The sequence below is a fragment of the Zonotrichia albicollis genome, chromosome 9 (assembly GCF_047830755.1).
Source record: "Zonotrichia albicollis isolate bZonAlb1 chromosome 9, bZonAlb1.hap1, whole genome shotgun sequence".
Lineage (NCBI taxonomy): Eukaryota > Metazoa > Chordata > Aves > Passeriformes > Passerellidae > Zonotrichia > Zonotrichia albicollis.
Window position 1 is genome coordinate 33123663 of NC_133827.1, and position 18132 is coordinate 33141794.

The 18132-nt window shown below is 44.8% G+C and overlaps 1 protein-coding gene across 3 annotated transcripts in view; it reads left to right on the top strand.

Annotated features, from left to right (window-relative positions):
* The first annotated feature begins 630 nt into the window (after window positions 1-630).
* DIS3L2 (DIS3 like 3'-5' exoribonuclease 2) overlaps window positions 631-18132 on the top strand; it is a 179644-nt gene continuing 162142 nt past the window's right edge. The window contains exons 1-2 of one of the 3 annotated variants that reach the window (XM_074547292.1): window positions 631-859; window positions 3212-3931. In XM_074547292.1, coding sequence (XP_074403393.1) covers window positions 3232-3931 — 700 coding nt within the window. In that variant the 5' untranslated portion in view covers window positions 631-859; window positions 3212-3231. Of the gene's footprint in view, window positions 860-3208; window positions 3932-18132 lie in introns of those variants that run through there. The other 2 variants (XM_074547291.1, XM_074547293.1) reach the window with 2 other exon arrangements.

Genomic DNA, 18132 nt, shown 5'->3' on the forward strand with positions numbered 1-18132 from the left:
CTGATCCACAGGCTCTGACTTATCCTGAAGGAGGTCAGGACTGCTGCTCAGCACCAAGGGCTCGGTCACTCCTTGGGTGCTGTGGTGTGGGGGAGCAGGGGATCAGCAGATTTGGCTCTGCCCAACTTCCAATGCCAGGGGAGCCAGAGAGCTCAGGTAATGGAATCCCAAAGAGCTCAGGGAACGGGATCCCAAAGAGCTCAGGGAACGGGATCCTGGAGCCTGCTCTTCTCTGCAGTGCAGGTGAGGCCATGTAGGTGCTGTAGGAGGTTTCCCCATGGGCTTTTAGAGGCACAGGTGTTTGCAAATCTGAGTTTCCTCGGGAACAACACCAAACTCAGACCTTTACAATATCAGATCAGCTAATCTATGCTTTTTCCACTGATCTGGGCACAAATTTGGAAGAAGCTGGAGCCTTGGCGTTAAGCTGGAGCGACCCACCCCAGGAGGCTCCGCTGGCCCCGGCTGGGAGCGGGTGGCTCCCAAACCCCCCGAGATCCCGGTGGCGCAAACCCGGCAGGTGGGGGACACTCCGGGCCGGGCGGCAGCACCTCCCGCGGCCCCGCCATGCCCCAGCTCAGCCCGCGGTGGGCCGCCCGCCTCACGGGCTATGCCCGGCCGAGAGGAGGCAAGGCTGCCCGGGAGCTCCCGTTCCCCCCGGGATCTCTCCCAGAGCGGGAGCGGGGCTGGGACACCCGAGCCCTCGGCGGGGCTCCCCCGCCCGCCCCGCCGCGCCAGGCACGGAGCGAGCGCTTCGCGCTGAGCCCTTCTGGGCCCTGCCGCGGCCCGTAGGCGCCGCTGCCCCGGAAGCGGACGGGGCGCTGGGACATTCAAACGGAGCGGAGCGGCCTCGGTGCCGGTGAGCGGAGCGGGGGGCGGCAGCGGGGCTGGGACCGGGACCAGCACCGGGCAGGGGAGGGGGGACAGCGGGGCCCGGCCCGGCGGCGCTCAGCCCCGATCAGCCCGGTGGCAGCGCCGCCGTCGCAGCCGGGCCCCGCGGTTCGCTGTCCCGTCCGGCCGGTCCGGGCCCGGGCCGCGCTGCCGAGGGACCGGGGACGCGTGGTGGGAGAGACGGCGGGAGAGGGTGCCGGGGGTTCTGTGCTGCTGGAGCTGGAGCATTGCCTGGGGAGTTGGACACCCCGGGGTGGTGTGACGGAGGCCAGCGGTGATCCCCAGAGCCAGCCGGGTGACAATAACAGGGGCGGCTTTCATCCCGGGCCCGGCCCTGAGAGTGTCCTCCCTCTGCGCGTCCTTCGTGGCGTTTCACTCGCCCTCATCTCCGTGCCCAGGCAGGGCGGATATACCTGTACTCACCTCTGCCCTCCCTCTGCTGTACCTGTACCCACCTCTGCCCTTGGGAACATTTCAATTCCTGGCTGTCCGCAGAGGACAACAATGCAACTGTAATGTACAAGGGCTTGTATATTTCAGTGCTGCAGTTGTTGGTTGCTCACGTGGTTAAAGTTGTAGAAAATACAGTGAAGGCAAGCTGTCAATGTTTGTTCTTTACTGGTAAATGACAAATTCCTGTCTCCTGGAACCAAACCATTGTTTGGAGAGCAGTCTCACTGGCTTTTATAAACGTTATCTGCTTCTGTTGCATTGGCAACAGGAGAAGGTGACGTCCAAAGCAAGCTGGTGTAGGCCTACCCGTGTGTTTGGTAACAGCTCGGTGGCAGGTCAGTCTATTAGAAGAGTTCAGCAATTGGCCAGCACCAATGGAAAATCTTAGGAAAAAGAATCACAAACCACATAAAGAATTTTTCCTATTTGTTCAGGGATTTTTAATTTTTGCTTTGCATTGTGAAGCCTGCTCACATCCGTGCCCAGTTACCAAAGTAAATCCCGGTGCAGTGTGCATTGTTTCTCCAAAAGGGCTGCAGTGGGCATGCCAAGGAGGAGCTGGCACTGCTGGGCAGTGCCCCATTCCCAGGCAGGGTGGGCATGGAGGGCACTGCCTGGGTGCTCATCCTCTGTGCAACAACAGTGAAAGGGCAAAGAGGGCTGAGTAAGGGCAAAGAACAATTCCAAGTGTGGTGGGAGTAGGGAAGTGAATATAAATTTCACTTTTGCTGATCTCTGTATTCCGTCCTGCCGACATCCCTGTGCTTAGAGAAAGGAAAGGAGAGGTGTAATGGTGGGCAGTGTCCTTTATTTAAACTTAGAGTCCAGTGCCCCATGGTTCTGGGATAGCAGAGATGACATTGAGCCCTGAAATTCTTCATGTACCAGCTGGGGTGAAATTCAGCTGTTCAGCTTCAAACTTGTCCTGAAGTGAAAAGAGGCATTTTTATGAAAACATGCATAAGCCAGCAGTTGCACTGAGCCCCATTATCAAGAAATTCCTGCATTCTTCTTTGATTTTACATACAGCAAAAATCATTGCTATGTCCTGTCTATACCTGTAATTTACTTCAAAGTAGCTGAGCATAATTTAGTAGGTTGTTTTGCTTCAAAAGCTTAAAAGCTAAAGCACCTGAAAAAGGATTGGAAAACGCTTGATCTATTTAAGTTTCACACTTGTGCAGCAAAGGTGGAGATGTGACACCATCTACAGAAAGTGGTGCTGAATGGAGCTGCAGGCAGTGTGTCTCAGTCTGTAAGAATTAGGAGCTCTTGCAAGATAATTATTTTTTTACTTCTATTGCACTAAGAGGGAGTTCATGGCTAAAAAGACATGCTGAAATGGGTAGTCCTGGTGTTTGAAGGAATTGTCCTGTGCAATGGAGAAGTGTCAGTCACTGTGGGAGGAAGGTGACAGGCAGTGTTTGCTTTTGACAGCAGCAGTGAAGAGCTTCAGTAAGGGTGCAGTTATTTTTGAGGACCCCAGGCTGGACATGACAAGATTTTGTTTCCGATAACCTCCAAACTGATGCTTCTGGTCAGTCTGTCAGTTGCTGCTTTAATTTTCCTGGCTTTTTCAAAGGCAAGGAAGAGCAGTTTAAAGGAATCCTGTGTATTTATGTGGTGTGTGAGCAGGTACAGCTTATGGGCTGTGGTCACTCACAGGTTATGGGCAGGGGTTTGGTGCAGGGCAGATGTTGAGTACATTGTGAAAACCCTTCCCCACACTGGAATAATTTACAAACCCAGAATTCCTTTTCAGCAAAAATGTTATACTTTTGTGTCATTTGGTGTAATCAATTATTTGACTCTTTGTTTCACGAAAATAAACCTTTTTTCCTCTGTATCTGTTTATAACTCTCAGAAGTTCGGGCCTTTCACTGTGCTATGGATCAGCTGGGGCACGTGAGAAGTGCAGCTCCTGCCCAGGGTGCCAAGGAGGGACTGAGCAAGGCTGCTGCTGCCTCCCAGAAGAGCGCCTACGCCAGGCTGGTGCAAAAGCACCACAGCGGCCGCTTCCAGTCCTACCTGAACCACATTGCACAGAAGATGCAGCTGGAGGAAGGCTTCTCCAATGACCCCAGCCTGGACCTGGACCTGCCTCTGAGGAGAGGCCTGGTGAAGGATAATCCAGTCAGGAATGGGATAAACATGCACAGCTATTCACCAGTCAGAACATCTCACCTGGAGCAGCCCCTGCCTGGGTTTGAGAACGATAAACCCCAAAGTGCTCTGAACAGATGTTCTCTTAAAAAAAATGCCATTGTTAGTCCAGGGGGAGACCTGGAGGTGGAGGAAGACTATTATGTGTATCAGCGTGGAGCTGCATCTGGCCTGTTAAATGTGAGTGACAGCCTTGGTGGGAGAGCATCAAACAGCCTGAGACACCGAGGGGCTCTGCAGAAATCTTCTGGTTCTGATGAGAGGGAGGAGGAGGATGTGTGGAGGAAGAGACACAAGAAACGAGGCAGATATCCTGCCAACACTGATGCAGCAGCTGGACACTTGTTGACTGAACAGTTTGGTGAGGATGTGCTGGCAGTGAATGCCAGAAAAAACAGTCACTTGTCTCCAGGTCGAGCCCAAGGTGAGTTCACTCTGAGGAATTGTTTGGTCCATTTGCTACAATTACTGTGGAATTGAATGCAGTGTGTTAGTCATGAATGAGTTAACAGGAGCCAGTCCTGCTCTGTCCAAGTTAGTCAGCCCTTGGTTACCTGTGGGTGGCTTTGTCCTGGTTTACAAGTAAGCCATGTGGCATGTGCAAATGCCTTCATGCGGAGCCAGCTCGGTGCTGGCAGGACCTAATTCCCTGGCCTAAACTCTGTGACTGTGGCTGTGCTGCTTCCAGGATCAGCTCAGGTCTAGAAGAGCCCAATTTCTGTGGTGTAGAGTCCAAATTAATAAGACCACTGGATCTGAGCTGACTCAGGGCACAGTCATGCTTTTCTTTGCATTGGTTCTTTGAATCTGGAGTGCTGGTTTGCTTTTGGTCCAGGTAAATCCAATACTCAGGGGCTAAGATGTCTGTATAGTAGCCAGTGCCTGATAGAAAGTGTTGATTCCAGGAAATTTTGCTGTTAGTAACAAAGAGGCCACATTTTGCAGTACTGAAGTGAATGTGCCTCTTAAATGTGATGTTTAAGGCAAAAAGCCTACTTAGGGACATAAGTAAAATTTTTATTAAAAGAACCTCAGAACACAGCATGAACAAGGAACCAAAACCAGACACTTTAAATTTCATTTCTCAGTGTAATGGTTTAAAACTTTCTCTGAATGTTATTTATGCTGAAATACTTTGTTATCCTGATTTTATGCACTACTACTAAAGGAACACATAAATGTCACCATGTTAAATTCTCTGTAACAAGTACGAGAGAGATGGATTTCTCAGCTGGGTAACATCAGCCTGAGGCCTATCACAACTCTTAAATTGAAAATTAAATAACTGTTTAGCTAAATCAGTCTTAAAAACTAAGCCCTAAGATTCAAGAGGGGGAGGTAATATGCTTTATCTGGGTTATTTTTGAGATGTGGCAATACATAATGTGCTAAAGTTGGTAAACTTCCATGAGTGCTTGCAAGACTGATCACAGATAGAGATTTAATGCAGATTATGGGAAAATTTTGTTGATGAGCTTGATTTTTGGGAGGGATTTTTTTTACATGGTTCATTGTAACACTATTTGTTGTGCTAGCCTGTCATAACAGACTTCACTTCCTTCAGCTTTTAAAGCGTAGGAAGAGCAGATGACAGATCAAGAGTCTCAAAGGCACAGAGTTTATATCCAGGAAAATTGCAGGTGCCCACATGGATAAAGTAAAAATAGCCTGGCTTTCAAAAGCAAACACCCCCAGTGACCTCCTGCTCCGGTTGGAAGTGGGGTTGCACAACCCCTTTAAAAACTGGATATTTGTTTAGTGTAAACACCTAAAGCAGAAAATGTTGGCCCTTGTGTTTGACTTCCCAGGTGGAAAACTCACACTGTGGGAAAGACTATTGGAAAGTTATTTGTTCAGCAGTGACACCTTTCCTCTTCTTCCCCCTGCATGCCTCCCCAGCCATGCTCCTGTGTAGCTGCAGCTGGTTACCCTCCAGAAAGCTTGCAGGGATGTGAAACTGTTTCTTGGGGAGGAAAGAAATAGGAAAAAATAAATATGTCACTTGTTTCAGAGAAATGTCTTTTCTGCTGTTCAGTCTGAGTGTATTTTAGGACTCTTGTTTAAGTGAAATGAAGATTTTGCAGTAGGCAAGTGCTTAGGTATAAGAACTCACACATCACAGTATCAGATTATATTTGCTCACTTCAAAGCTTGTATTTCTCTCTTGATGCTGATATAAGTCATATTATTTTGCATAGGCAGGTGTCTGGTTTGATCAGTTTAAATCAAGGCTTGTGAAGCTGTGATGGCAAGAATTGCTTCTGCCATGAGAGCAAGGCATATCATCTTTTCAGGAGTGACATTTCCTCGCAAATTAGCTCTCTTCAGACTGTTGTAGGCTTTCCAAAAGGCTCTTTGAGCTAATCTCAAAGGCAAGCATCTCTCTTTATACCATTTCATTTCATTGTCCTCTTCTTAACAGCTCTTCAGCTCAGGCTTAGCCATGGTTGGCAATGACAGAGCTAATAGTGGAGGCAGATATGTGATCAGTGAAAACCCTTTGGGTGCCCTGGGGCAGGCTGTAGGCAGCAAGGGCTGGTCCCTGTGAGTGTCCTTTCAGTGGCAGAGTGATTGCTGTGGCCTTAGAGGAAAGCAGAGTGGTTTATGGAGCCCCAGGCAGGTGTCTCTGAGCCCTGGAGCTCAGTTCTGCTGATGTGTTTCTGTCTGGAGTTCCATATGGAAACTGCTTTTCCTGACTCTTGGAGGCTTTGCAGTTGAGAGAGCTGAGTGTGAACAGAACTTTGTTGTCCCTTGTGTGAAACACGACATAGTCAGGAGACTGCAGGTTGGATTCCCTCTGTGGCATCAGCACTCCTGGATTTGGGAAGGCAAAGCTGCAGTTAGAGGAATCCCGTGGTTGCTCCCTTCTGTGCAGTTTTAACCTCTGCAAGGAGAACCACTGTAAAACCTCCTGCTCTCAGGTTTCTTCCCAAACAAAAGCCAGTAAACCAGAAAATAATCCTAAAATATCACTTTAAATTGTGATGCTTAGAGTTTTTAATCTAATACAATTTTCCTCCTGGTATTTTCCCTTAAATTTCCAATGCTCTAGGTTCTTTGGGGGCTAAAATTTGGTTTAAACTTTCTTAACAGAAAATTATCAAGTCCCTTGGGTTGTTTTCTGCCTTCGATCAAAGACTCTTAAGGTTTTTCCATTTCAATCCATAGTTAGTAATCAAAATCTTCTTTCAGGCTGACTGAAATTGTTGTCATAAAAGGGCTTAAAACCTCGTTTTTCTTGAGGACAGAAGTGCTGACTACTTCTGCAGCATCTGTCTGTCACATGCTGGGAGTTGAGATTTGCATGGCTGCCCTGTGGAACTTCAATATTTGTGATGCTTTGCTTTGTCAATAAGTAGTTTAGAACAAGTGCTGTGTTTTATTTGGAACAGCAAGATTTCAGTTGCATTTTGAGGACATGTTTTTTGAGGGAGAATTGCTGTTTGATAGCACATTCCCAGGTCTGCTGGAAAGCCTAGAAATCAGACATCTTCAGGAAAGGACTGTCCTCCAAATGTGGAATACCATCTCCCAGTCATGCTTGATTTCAGAGGATCTTGGGAGCTGGAGTACCTGGGAATGAGGTGGCTTTGTTGATGTTGAATCTTGAGTGGAGCAGGATGCTGGTCAAGGCTGATTGCTGTGAAATAGGTTCAGATTTACTGTCTCAGTCGGTATCTGCAGACAGCTTCCTGGGGAAGAACACTGTCAGCTTCCCTAGGTATCCTCCTGAGGCTCCTCTCACTAAAAACTTCATAGGTTTATGATGTGATGGAGGTATCTTGCCCATCTGTTAGGGTCAACATGCCCCCTCAGTAGAAGCAGACAGTTCCTGGGTAACAACATGAAACAGTGGAAGATTTCCACAGCCCTTTCTGATTTATCATCTGTCTGACACTTGGCACTTATTTGCCCAGCCTGTGGTACTTAACCAACTTGGGCAGCTTCCACGGAGGAGTGGTGCTGGCAAGCAGGCTGGTGTTTAGCATCAGAGCCTTAAAAACAATTGTTGCTGTTGGATGGTGGTGTTGTGCTTGTGGCTGCAATCTTGACATTTAAAAGGTTCAGGATAGGTAAAGGAAATATCCTGGACTGGCTTTCCTATGTGTTTGATGGGCACAGCTGCTCAAGAATATCAGCCTTAATAAGATGGCAAAATCTCAGGTATTTTGTCTTCCCATGGTAGGCTGCAGTGTAATTGTGTGTTTGCCTTTGTTTCTCTGGAGGGACTTTGGAGGAAGAACCACAGCTTCTGCTTTTCCTTTCTTGTAATGCTAATTTGGGATAATGATACTTTTTAGTGGTCCAATTCTTGTGTGGTGAAGTTCAGTTCTCAAGAATGCTGTTATCTCCCTATCTGGCACCAGTAAACATGAGCCAGCAATCTACTGAAGGCCATGGAATCAGCTCAGTAAATGGAGAATGTTGGTTGCTGTGGAAATCTTTAAAATGTAGCTAATCTTGCCAGGTTCAATGTAACGTTCCTTAGATGACGTTAATCATAGTAATAAGATACAGGAGAGAAGGGAAAACTGGATTTACTGTATGGCCCCATCTGAGAAATGAAAAATATGAAAAATACATGAAAAGTAGAATGCTCCTTTCTCTAATGGTTTAGCAACGTCATCACAGACATAAATTTCTCTTGCTTTTGATAGAAAAAAAGTTGCATTCCTGAATCTTATGCAAGTAATGTTTTTGGCAAACATCAGCTATAGTATGTGAGTTAATATCTGATGTATCCTCTCTTGGGGAGATGAGATCTTGCCCTTGCAGGGACTGTGTTTTTTATATGTGATCTAATAACTGTCTTCCATGCCCTTTACCAGAGCCCTGAGCACCCCGTGCTGCAGCAGGAGCCCTTGCATTTGGCAACAAAGCTCTCACCTCTGTGAATGAAGGAGCTTCCTTCACCTACTAGCGCTTAGGTGAAAATGTTCCTCAGTGGAAATACTTCTTGCTGTTAACCTGCTATTTTGTTTAACTTATTTTTTCTGCTCACTAGCCCCCATTATGTAGTGCAGGTAACTATGCCTGTCAGTGTGGTGTTGGTCCTAAGGGAATAATAGGCTCATAGAAGAATTGAATTGATTTTTAATTCATTTTAAATCTCCTTTTTTGTGACTTGTCATCATTTTATTTAACAAAGGTCTTGTTGAGCTCTTCAGTGTCAGTTTCTTATGAGATTAGGGTTTTGATGCCAAAGGTGTGAATATGGATGTCAGTGTGTGAACTTAATTAAATCACAGCACATGTGCAATGGTTTAAAACCTGTTTAGTCTAACTAATTAAATGCTGCAGTAAATTTAGAATTGTTACCAAGAGGTGTGTCTGGTTCTTGCAGTGTCATGTCCTGACCCTGTGCTGTTTAATATGTCTGTCAGTCATCAGGAAGAAAATATATAAGTAGGATTGAAAAGGGGTTTTTTGATGACTTGCAGAGTTTTGAATAATAGGGTTAGGAGCAGGCAAAACAAAATCCATTTATTGGATTGCCAGCACAGAGCCATGATAGCAGTGCGAAGAACCTGGTGTGGGAAGCAACAGCTTGGAAAAAAGTTCTGAGCTCTTGATGGATTAATCAGCTGAACGTCCTCCTCCTGTGAAATGTGGCCAAAAGGGTAATGGATGAGCATGGGAATTGGAAGATGGAGTATGGACTCTGTGTGACTTTGGCACGGCAGCAGCAGCTTCTGGAGTGTTGTATCCTGTGGTGATGCCCTCAGTTTGAGGCGGATGGTGATGAATTGATGAATTCTCAGAGGACAGCCATAGGGAAGATGAAATGCTGGGATCGTGAGTGAGTGATTGGAGGAACCCTGCTTTAGTTATCACAGAGAGGCTTGGGGGAGGGGAGTTTGCAGTAAATTGCCTACATGGGGAACAGATGTTCAATAATAGGCTACTCAGTTGAGCAGATTATGATATAATGCATTTGAGACTAAACAAATCCAGGCTTGAAATACAGCACAATTTAGCAGTGAGGGTGAATGACCATTGGAACAGTTTTACCAAGACTTGTGGTATGTGGACTGTCACCAGCATGTTTAGAAGCCCTGATAACAATTTCCACCCCTGAAAACTGCTGTCATTCCAACAGGAATTAATTTGCAAAAGCCCTCTGTCCTCTGCTGTCTGTGAAGTCAGTCAGGCCATGCACCCCAGTCAGGTCTGGCCTGTTATTCTGGTACTGTCCAAGTGTCTCCTTCAGCATGGATATCCAGGTAGATTGGCCAGGTTCTTTGCAGCTGAATTCAGTGGCTCTTGTGGTTCCTCTCTAGCCTGTGGCTGCTGTGGACTTTCTCTGCTGCCTTCCTCTCCAGCTCTGCTCCTACCTCTCCTGTCCCAAATGCTGTTGCCCATCTCTTGCCCTCCCAGCCCAATCCCCTGCTCACCGGCACCATGAAATGCTGTGAGCTGCATGTCCCGAACTCCCTCTTGTGGGGAAAGCCAAGCTACAGAGAATAGAGACTTGGCTGGGGCAGGGTGGAAAACAAAATGTTGTGATCTATTGCATAAAATAATGTCTTCTGTGACAAAAAAAAGGAAAAAAAATTCCCAGGGTGCTGAAGGAAAATGTCAACACTAGCAGCTGCAGCCCACAGATGTATGTATGGGGCATGTCCTGCCTTGGAGAATATTCCAGGCTCTCTGCAAATAAAAGCCAGCGGCCAAAATGTGGTTTTGTTCAGTTTGTATGTTTTTAGGCATTTTCCCCCACTGCTAGATATTGTGATTGATGTACTTACTGCACTGAATGGATAGTATGGAGAATGGTTCATCAGCAGAAGAACACATTCAGCAGCACCTTGGGTTACATCAGGATATGTAGGAATCTGAAGGCAGTTATTTGATTTCTTCAGCTGTTAATGTCTTCTAGTATGTTAACACCTCCTGTCAGGTATTTTGCTTTTCAAAGCCTCTTAGCTGCTTCTGATCTTTGAGCAACTTGCTTCTCTCAAACTACTGAAGCCCAGAAAAATCAAAGCCAGAACTTCCACAATATTATGTTTTTAAAGTGTTTTCCTTGAAGTCTTGAAGAAGCCTTTTCACAGCATAGTTGGATAAAACAAAGAGCAAAAGGCGTTGTGGAATATGTTTAGGGAAGATGGAAAGATGAGGGGGGTGGAAGCAGCCCTGACCCACATCCCAAGGCAGGAGTGGGAGCCTGGAGGAGTGCAGTCATCAGGCGGAGGAGGTAGTGAGGAGGTCAGGAGCAGGGTGGAGCAGGTTCACAGAGAGTCCTGAAAACCAGAAGAGATGTTCCCCCTCCCTGACAACACCACTGTGCTGCTGCACGCAGCTGGAGCACAGGAACTATTTTGATAAACTTTTAGTCTATTGCTACTAAATGGGTTTCGTCACCAGCCCTTCGTTCAGAGCCTGGAATGGTATCCTTGGCTCCTGCACTCCTGTAGTACTCCTACAACACAAACCCTGCCGAGGAATTGAATAAAACTGCAATTACTGTCAGAGTTACTGAAGTCAAAAGCCTGCAAACATGAGAGGATGCTTGGAAGTGTTTTGGAAGTGGAAGCATGGTGTTGTGAGCACATGATCTTGGCCATCAGGAGCAGTTTCCACAGCATTGTTTTCAGCAGCAGAAAGAATCCATTGTGCATTTTTCTTCATTTCAGTTTTTCAAAGCCTAGGCCCTTTCTGAAAGCCAAAGTCAGCATGAACATTTTCCCTAGTTCCATATTGAAGTCTGGGGACAAGCAGCACAAGAGTTTTTAATAAGTATGTGCAGCTTATAGTAAAAGAGCAGTGGCAACATGTGCCTTCCACCATATGTGTCCTTCCTACTTTGTTTTCATGAATCTGGAAATGAGCATCTGTCTCTACTCCTCACTTTCCTTAATGTCCATGGACATGCCACTTTTTTGCCACCTTAATTCCCAAGTCAGAGTGTTTCTTCTTCAGTATTTCATTTTAAGAATGTTGGATGTCTGGATCTTTATAAGCAGCTGCAGTGGCACAGTGACTTCCAAAGGCAGCTCATGGCCCTAAGAACTCCCTGACAAACCATGACATCCTGTGTTCCCCCACCTGGAGTCGCTGCCTGGGGGATAGGCTGCCTGTCTGTGGCCAACTTGTTCCCCATGTTGTAAGAATTCCCTTTGTTCTTTTTTTGTTGGACGTTCAACTCTTCTGTGCAGATTCTGGCAGACTTTCTGCCAGAGCTGTTTGGAGAATCACCTTCTCCAAAGAGGCAGGGTGAGAGAGCTCTCTGGGTTGGCTCCTGGATGGCTGCACCCATGGCTCACAGTGTGCTGGTGCACAAACACAGCCATGCCCGTAGACATCCTGCTGGCTGGCTCAGGCAGAGCTGTGTTGGGTTGTAGAGAGTTGCTGGTGACCAGTTGGGCTTTTCCAGTCCTTTGAATTACTGCTGAACTCATTTTAGAGCTGTGTGGACAGGCCTTCACTTAACAGGATGTCTTCTCATTTTATTTTGATTTGTCTTCATGGTGGAAGGTTACATTTGGATTTATGCTGTGGCTGGACCCTGGTGGCCTATCATAATGGGTCAATTAGTGAGGCTGGGGGGCCTGGGAGCTACTTCTGACAGCTGGATTTCAAGACAGCATCCACTCAGTTCAGGACATTTGCATAGAATTTGCATTTTGGCTGAGCCCGTGCATGTAAATGTAGGTTTGCATTATCTCTCTTCTTTGAATGACTGTTTAATTAACTTTAAACTTAATTATGCAATCTGCCATCTGCCTAAATCCCTACAGTGCTGTTGTATTACCATTCTTTTCCAGTTCCACCAAGATATTCCCTTTCCTGGAAGTTTTCCCTCCTTTTCAATTATTAAGAGAATTTCAAATTGTTCACTTCCTTGGCTACTTTTGAGGAGGACTCAGAGCAACACTGTAGGAACTCTTAGCTTTAATCTTGATCAAGCTGCAGCTGCTCATGGTCTGGCTTGGACCAAGCAGAGGAATGTGCTGCAGAACCTCCAGTTTAAGATTCTTTGAATTTACATTTCATGAGAGAAGAAGGATCTTCTTTTAGTTGCTTGTGATAAGGAGAATGCACTCTCAGATTTTCTCTTGGACTCCAGATTGAGCATCTGAAATATTGCCTACCATGTTTATCTCCTGCAGGTCTCTGTTGCAATGAAACATCACTGAACTGATATCACCAAGTCTTGCCTTTCCACTCCTACATCCCTAATGAATTCTTTCCCATGACATCCTCATTTGTCTTATTGCTTTGTCTTTAATCTTGAGCCATCTACTTTATTTAAGCTCTTGGCTTCAAGATACTGTAAAATGCATGGAGGTGGTTCTGTTCCAAGGCTGTCTAAGAATTCTGAACTCTTTTACTTCATCTTTAGAGAAATTTGGAAGGTTGACTGTTCCTAACATAGGTTGAAGCAGAGCTGTGTTTTCAGTGAGTGTGGAGGATGGGGTTTGGTCCTGTATGTGCATTATTGGGGCTTTAGCACAGAGATTGATTCCAAGGAGTGTCTTTTTAATTGCTGGTACAGAACTTCTTCCCTGAGCAGCTACACCAACAGCTGTCTTTGTGTTTTTCATTTTAAAACTAAATAGAACAAAAAAGGATTTGGCTGTTACCATTAGTTGGGCATTTAATCTCTTAAATCCGCAAAATATTTTGCAAAACATAAATAGCTTGTTACTTCTGGCCTGCCTGTGACCAGTGTTTTTGTTGACATAACTCACATTTGAGATCACTTCAATGGTGTTTGTTGGTCTTGCCTGTTGTTTTTGCTTGTGTGTGGTAATTTGATCCCAGATATTGTAGTAGTCATTTAAGTGCTTGGAGATTTTTGACTTCATCACTTCTATAATATGGCATCTACTGGATGTCACCGGTGCATTAGAAATTCAAAACAATCTATCAAACACATTTTGGCTTTTAAATTTTGAGAGCGAATTATTCTAGAGGCTTCTTTGAGCTGCAGAAAATACCAAATAGCTTTGAAATTGCCTGCTTAAGTATATGAAAGGGGCAGACACAGGGATCCTAGCAAAACCACCCTGATGTTAATGCAGTTTGTACTGGCACAGCATCTTCTGCTGGCAGAGTTGATTTGCCTTTGGAGAATGAGGGGGCAGTTGCCTGGTGCAGCAGTGCCAGCAGTAGGTCTGTGCCTGTCCAGAGCTCCCAGCCAGGATCTGCATCCCCCCAGCTCATCAAAGCTGTGCAGAGACAGATTCACAAAAGTACCTGAGATGAGTTGTTCAGGGGCCATGTAGGTTTGTGGATTTTTTAATGTCCCAGATGTCTTTCCAAAACAAGGCAGAGTTTGTGTTGGCTGAACTTTGGTATTGAGACTATTAATACACCCTGTTACACATCAGCATCCATAGTGCCTCATAAAGTTGCAGATAGAACTTCCTGGCAGCTCTTGGAGAGTATTCATTTGCTAAAAGACCAAATTTGATGGTTTCTAAAATTTGCTTTGTCAGCTCTGCCAGGAATCAAGGGCCAACTTGAATTGACAGATCTGTGAGGTGATGCCTTGGGCTGCCTTGTGGTTGGACACTTAATTCATTAAATCACTAGTAAAGATGAGCAGGAACATGCTTTCTTTAACTTTCTTGCTGTGTTTGACCTAGTCTGACTTAAATGGGAGTGTGGGACTAACCACAGGCTGGTATCAGGTAGTTCTTGTTGTCTTTGGTTGGTTAATTTCTGCTTTTGGGGCTAGGGCAGTGTTGGGTGATCCTTCTTTTGGTAGCTGCCATATCTTCAAGATAATGGGTGTATCCTTATCTTGTCTTACTAAGTGCACAGCTGGGATGTCTTGAAGAATTACTTGGAAGTTTTGAAGGAAATTGGTTTAAGTCATTGAAATGAGTCAGCAATGAAATGGAACATTGCAGAAATATGGACAAATATTTAGGAACTTTGTGTTAAGAGTGTCTCATTAACTGATAACAAATTGTTCTATTGCATGTTACGAGTTTGGGGGTATGCTTCTGTTTCTTCTCATGCTTATGCTAACTGGAAAACAGGGTTTTCCAAAGATTCCTTGCCATATCTAGACCATGATCTAATGCTGGGAAGCAATGGAAAATCCTTTTAGCAATAGCAGAGTTAGTGTACATGTTGGTGTCCAGTCATGGACTGATAAAAGTAAATAGCAGATGCAAGTATTTTGTATTGGAAAAGTTTGTAACAATATTGTTCTCTCCAATGCTTTCCACATAAATTCCTTTTTTTTTAATGTAAAAGGAACCATTACATGCTGAGATAGTGTCTGGGGGGGTCAGACACTGCAGAGGTGTTCCCAGCACCACTGTGGTGCTTTCACAGTCCTGCCTCCCCAGGGAGCTGCTTAACTATTGCAGGTGTCTACATAAATGATATAGATGGAAAGCTGGAAGTTTGGAGGTGAAAATGTCTGGTGAAAGTGTAGATGCCCTTTGGTAGGAATGGGAGAAACTATACCAAGATCTCCTTATCTTGAAATTCACTTGGATCTCTCAAGTAAAACTGGTTCTTGCTGGGTTCTGGACGGGAGTTGTTATGGATGTGCTGATGAAGATTCAGCAATATTTTCCTGCTCTGCTGGCAGTAATCAAAGAGATTGTCAGGTGTGAGAGGGCAGTTAGAATGTTTTATTTTTGGGAAATAAAATTGAGGGTCTTGATTCTTTCTTATGTAAAGCAATATGCAAATTTTAATATAAAATTAAAGACTTTCTGGCCTTGCTAACTTCATGTTTAGTTGAGCATTTTAGTTGATTTAGTTGACCATCTAGTTGATCAACTGACTAATAGATGTAAATTTAATTAAATGCAGTACTTTTCAAAAGCTAAACTCTAGAGTGATTTTGTATAAATTATGTCCAAATAAGCTGATTTAAAACATCTCGCCTCCTCTCTTACTGTAAGCCAGATCAATTATTCTGGGAAGCTGCTTGCATGCATTTTTTCACCCCAAATAAGAAAAGATTAATAGGTACTTAGGTTTAAAGACCAAAATGTGCCATTGTGTGATGTCATTGTTGTGATGAAGTGAGGTGGTTTGGATTTCAGATGAAGCTCCAGTGCTGTCCTTCCAGGGGAGCTCAGCCAGCCCCTGCATCCTTTCAGCTTCTTTTCCTGATGAGAATAAATGCGAATGACTGATTGCGAACTGTCCTGAAAGCCCATGAATGCACTCACTGCTGTGGAGGTGGGAATTGTATGTTTCTGCTTCCCACAGGTGCTCCCCTTTGCCTGGTTTGAAGGGTTTCCCTGCTCCCTGGGTGGCACTGCTGGTCCCATTTAGGTGTCCCTCTGTTGCCCTTGTAGGGAGCCTCCATGCCTGGTGCAGATATTTTTTTCAACCCAAATCTCCCTCCAGAGGCCTTGAAGTATGGAACAGTCAACCACCTTTCCTCAAATTATTAGTCCTTTGTCATTTCCCAAGAAAATGGCAGAATATCTAGAAATCCCAGGCAAGTGTTGGCTGCATTCACCGGGAAAATCTCTAGATCATCTCTGCAGCCACATAAACACCCGAACGTGTGGCATTTGCTGCATGTTGTGAATATTTGCATGTTGTGCACCAGAATTGCTCTGTGTTCAGGCCTGAGTGGTTCTGCACAGCAGATGTGTTTGGTGCTCTGTGGTTGCTTCCAGTCTCCTGTTAGGATGGATCAGCCAACCTCAGCTCTGCACTTTAATCTTCCTTCCACTGAAATTACTAAATTTTTTTCTTGTATTCATTGCTTAATGATTTATTTAGTATTTGGTTATTTTAATGCCTAGAATGTATTAGTACTTTGTGTGACGTCCTACCATGAGAGATTTTGTTCTATCTTACAAATCTCTCAACTGTGACACCAAGGAAAAAGTAAGACACATGTAGTGCTGGAAGAGGGTTTAACCATATTTGTGATAGATTTTTCAGAAAGAATAGTCTCAATATATCCTATGCTGTAGAGTAGTCAAGTTACAGTTTGCTTTGTGGGATGATGTCTGTTTATGCATCAGAATATTAATGCTGGGCAGTGGGGGCAGCAGAAAAGCCCATCTTGAGAGATATTTTTAACTTCCAGTTTTAGGGGACAGGTGCATGGCAGAAACAGATACCGACTCTAGTTGAAACAGATGGTGACCTGTAGTTAGGTCTCTTTCTTTTAAAAGAAGAAATACAAGAGATTACAGTCATGCAGAATTCGATGTGTTCCAGTTGAATGCTAATTGTGACAGTTGCCTGTGGCTTTGTAACAGGGGTGGCTTTGTTTAGCCATAAATGTCATGGCCAAGGGGGTCAAATACTGTCCAAAGTGGCTGTGTGTAAACTGCCATGCAGGCCAGCCATGTTGGAGCAGAGTCTGTAGTTCTGAGTGAATTTTGTCTTTGAGTTTTGTTCTTGAGTTTGAGCAAATGAAAAATCCCACCATGGAGCAAGCCCAAGGTTAAAGTGCTGAAAATGTGCAGATGCCTTTCTGCATGTCTACCTTTTATCACACAGAGATGCTTCTCCACCCTTTGCTGTTGCTGTACATTATTTTTGACTGTAGGGGCCCCAAATTTTTGGAGCCATTGGACAAGCCAAGTGCTGGACAACTTTTCTCTGCAGTGCCTAATTCTGGCTCTTAGCTTGCTGCCCAATTCATGAGATTTGTTTTTGCTTTCCCCCTCTGCATTTCAGTTTTATGCTCTCTTGTTTTTTTTTCAGCTCCTTCTTAATTATATGTTAAGATTTAACCTCCTTTTTATCCCGGGCTCTTTAATTCATAGTAGTATTTTCTGCGACTTGCTGTCATAGAAACGAGGGCTTTAGGGGACCTTACGAGCTCGTGTAATCCATTTCACTACCTCAAGGAAAAAACTACTCTTCTTAGACCAACTCTGGCAGACGTCTGTCTCACCTATTTTTAAGAACCTCCAACGAAGCAGATTGCATGACCTCTCTGTGAGCTGCCTAAAATCCTGTCTGTTGCAGTTGAAGTCAGATTCCTTCACCAAAATGTCTCTGAAAACATATCCAGGAGCAAATTGTGTTGCCAATTCTCTAGTCTGTACTTTTACTTTTGGTGTCTGTTTTTAAACTTAACTTGACCCTTAGGACATTTGTAAATTAGTTCATTAGGCAGTTGCAAATCAAGTTAATTTTAATTCCATCTCATTATGTGAGCCATACAGGTTGTGTTGCCTCAGTCGCCTCATCTGAAAACTGAATTTGCTGCTGTGCTAAATTTGCCATATTACAGCTGCAGCCTCCTCAAACAGGCTTTGCCCTGGAAGCACCCTCAGAGTGTGAAAAGCTTGATTGTGTAGAAAAAGGCCCAACTATGTTGTGTTATTGTGACTGAAAACAGAAGCCTCCCCTTTGTTTCAGCTTCCCCTTTGCAGACACTGCTGTGGTACGTAATCTCTTCCTAGACTGGTCTAAGCTGGCACCTTCAGTTGTCCCTCTGCCTGTCTTCCCTCCTGAATTAGGAGTATCCCTCTCTCCTGCTGATTTGCCTCTTGTTATATATATGAAAATGACTTTTTCTCTGTGATTGGGCAAAGTAGCAGTTTTCTCTTGTTGCACCATATTTTTTAAAGCTCTCTGCTTAAGTACAGCCTTTAAAACATTTTTTCCTCGCTGCTGTGAAGCAATCTGCTATTTCATTTGAGAAGGATACCATAGGTAAAAAATTTG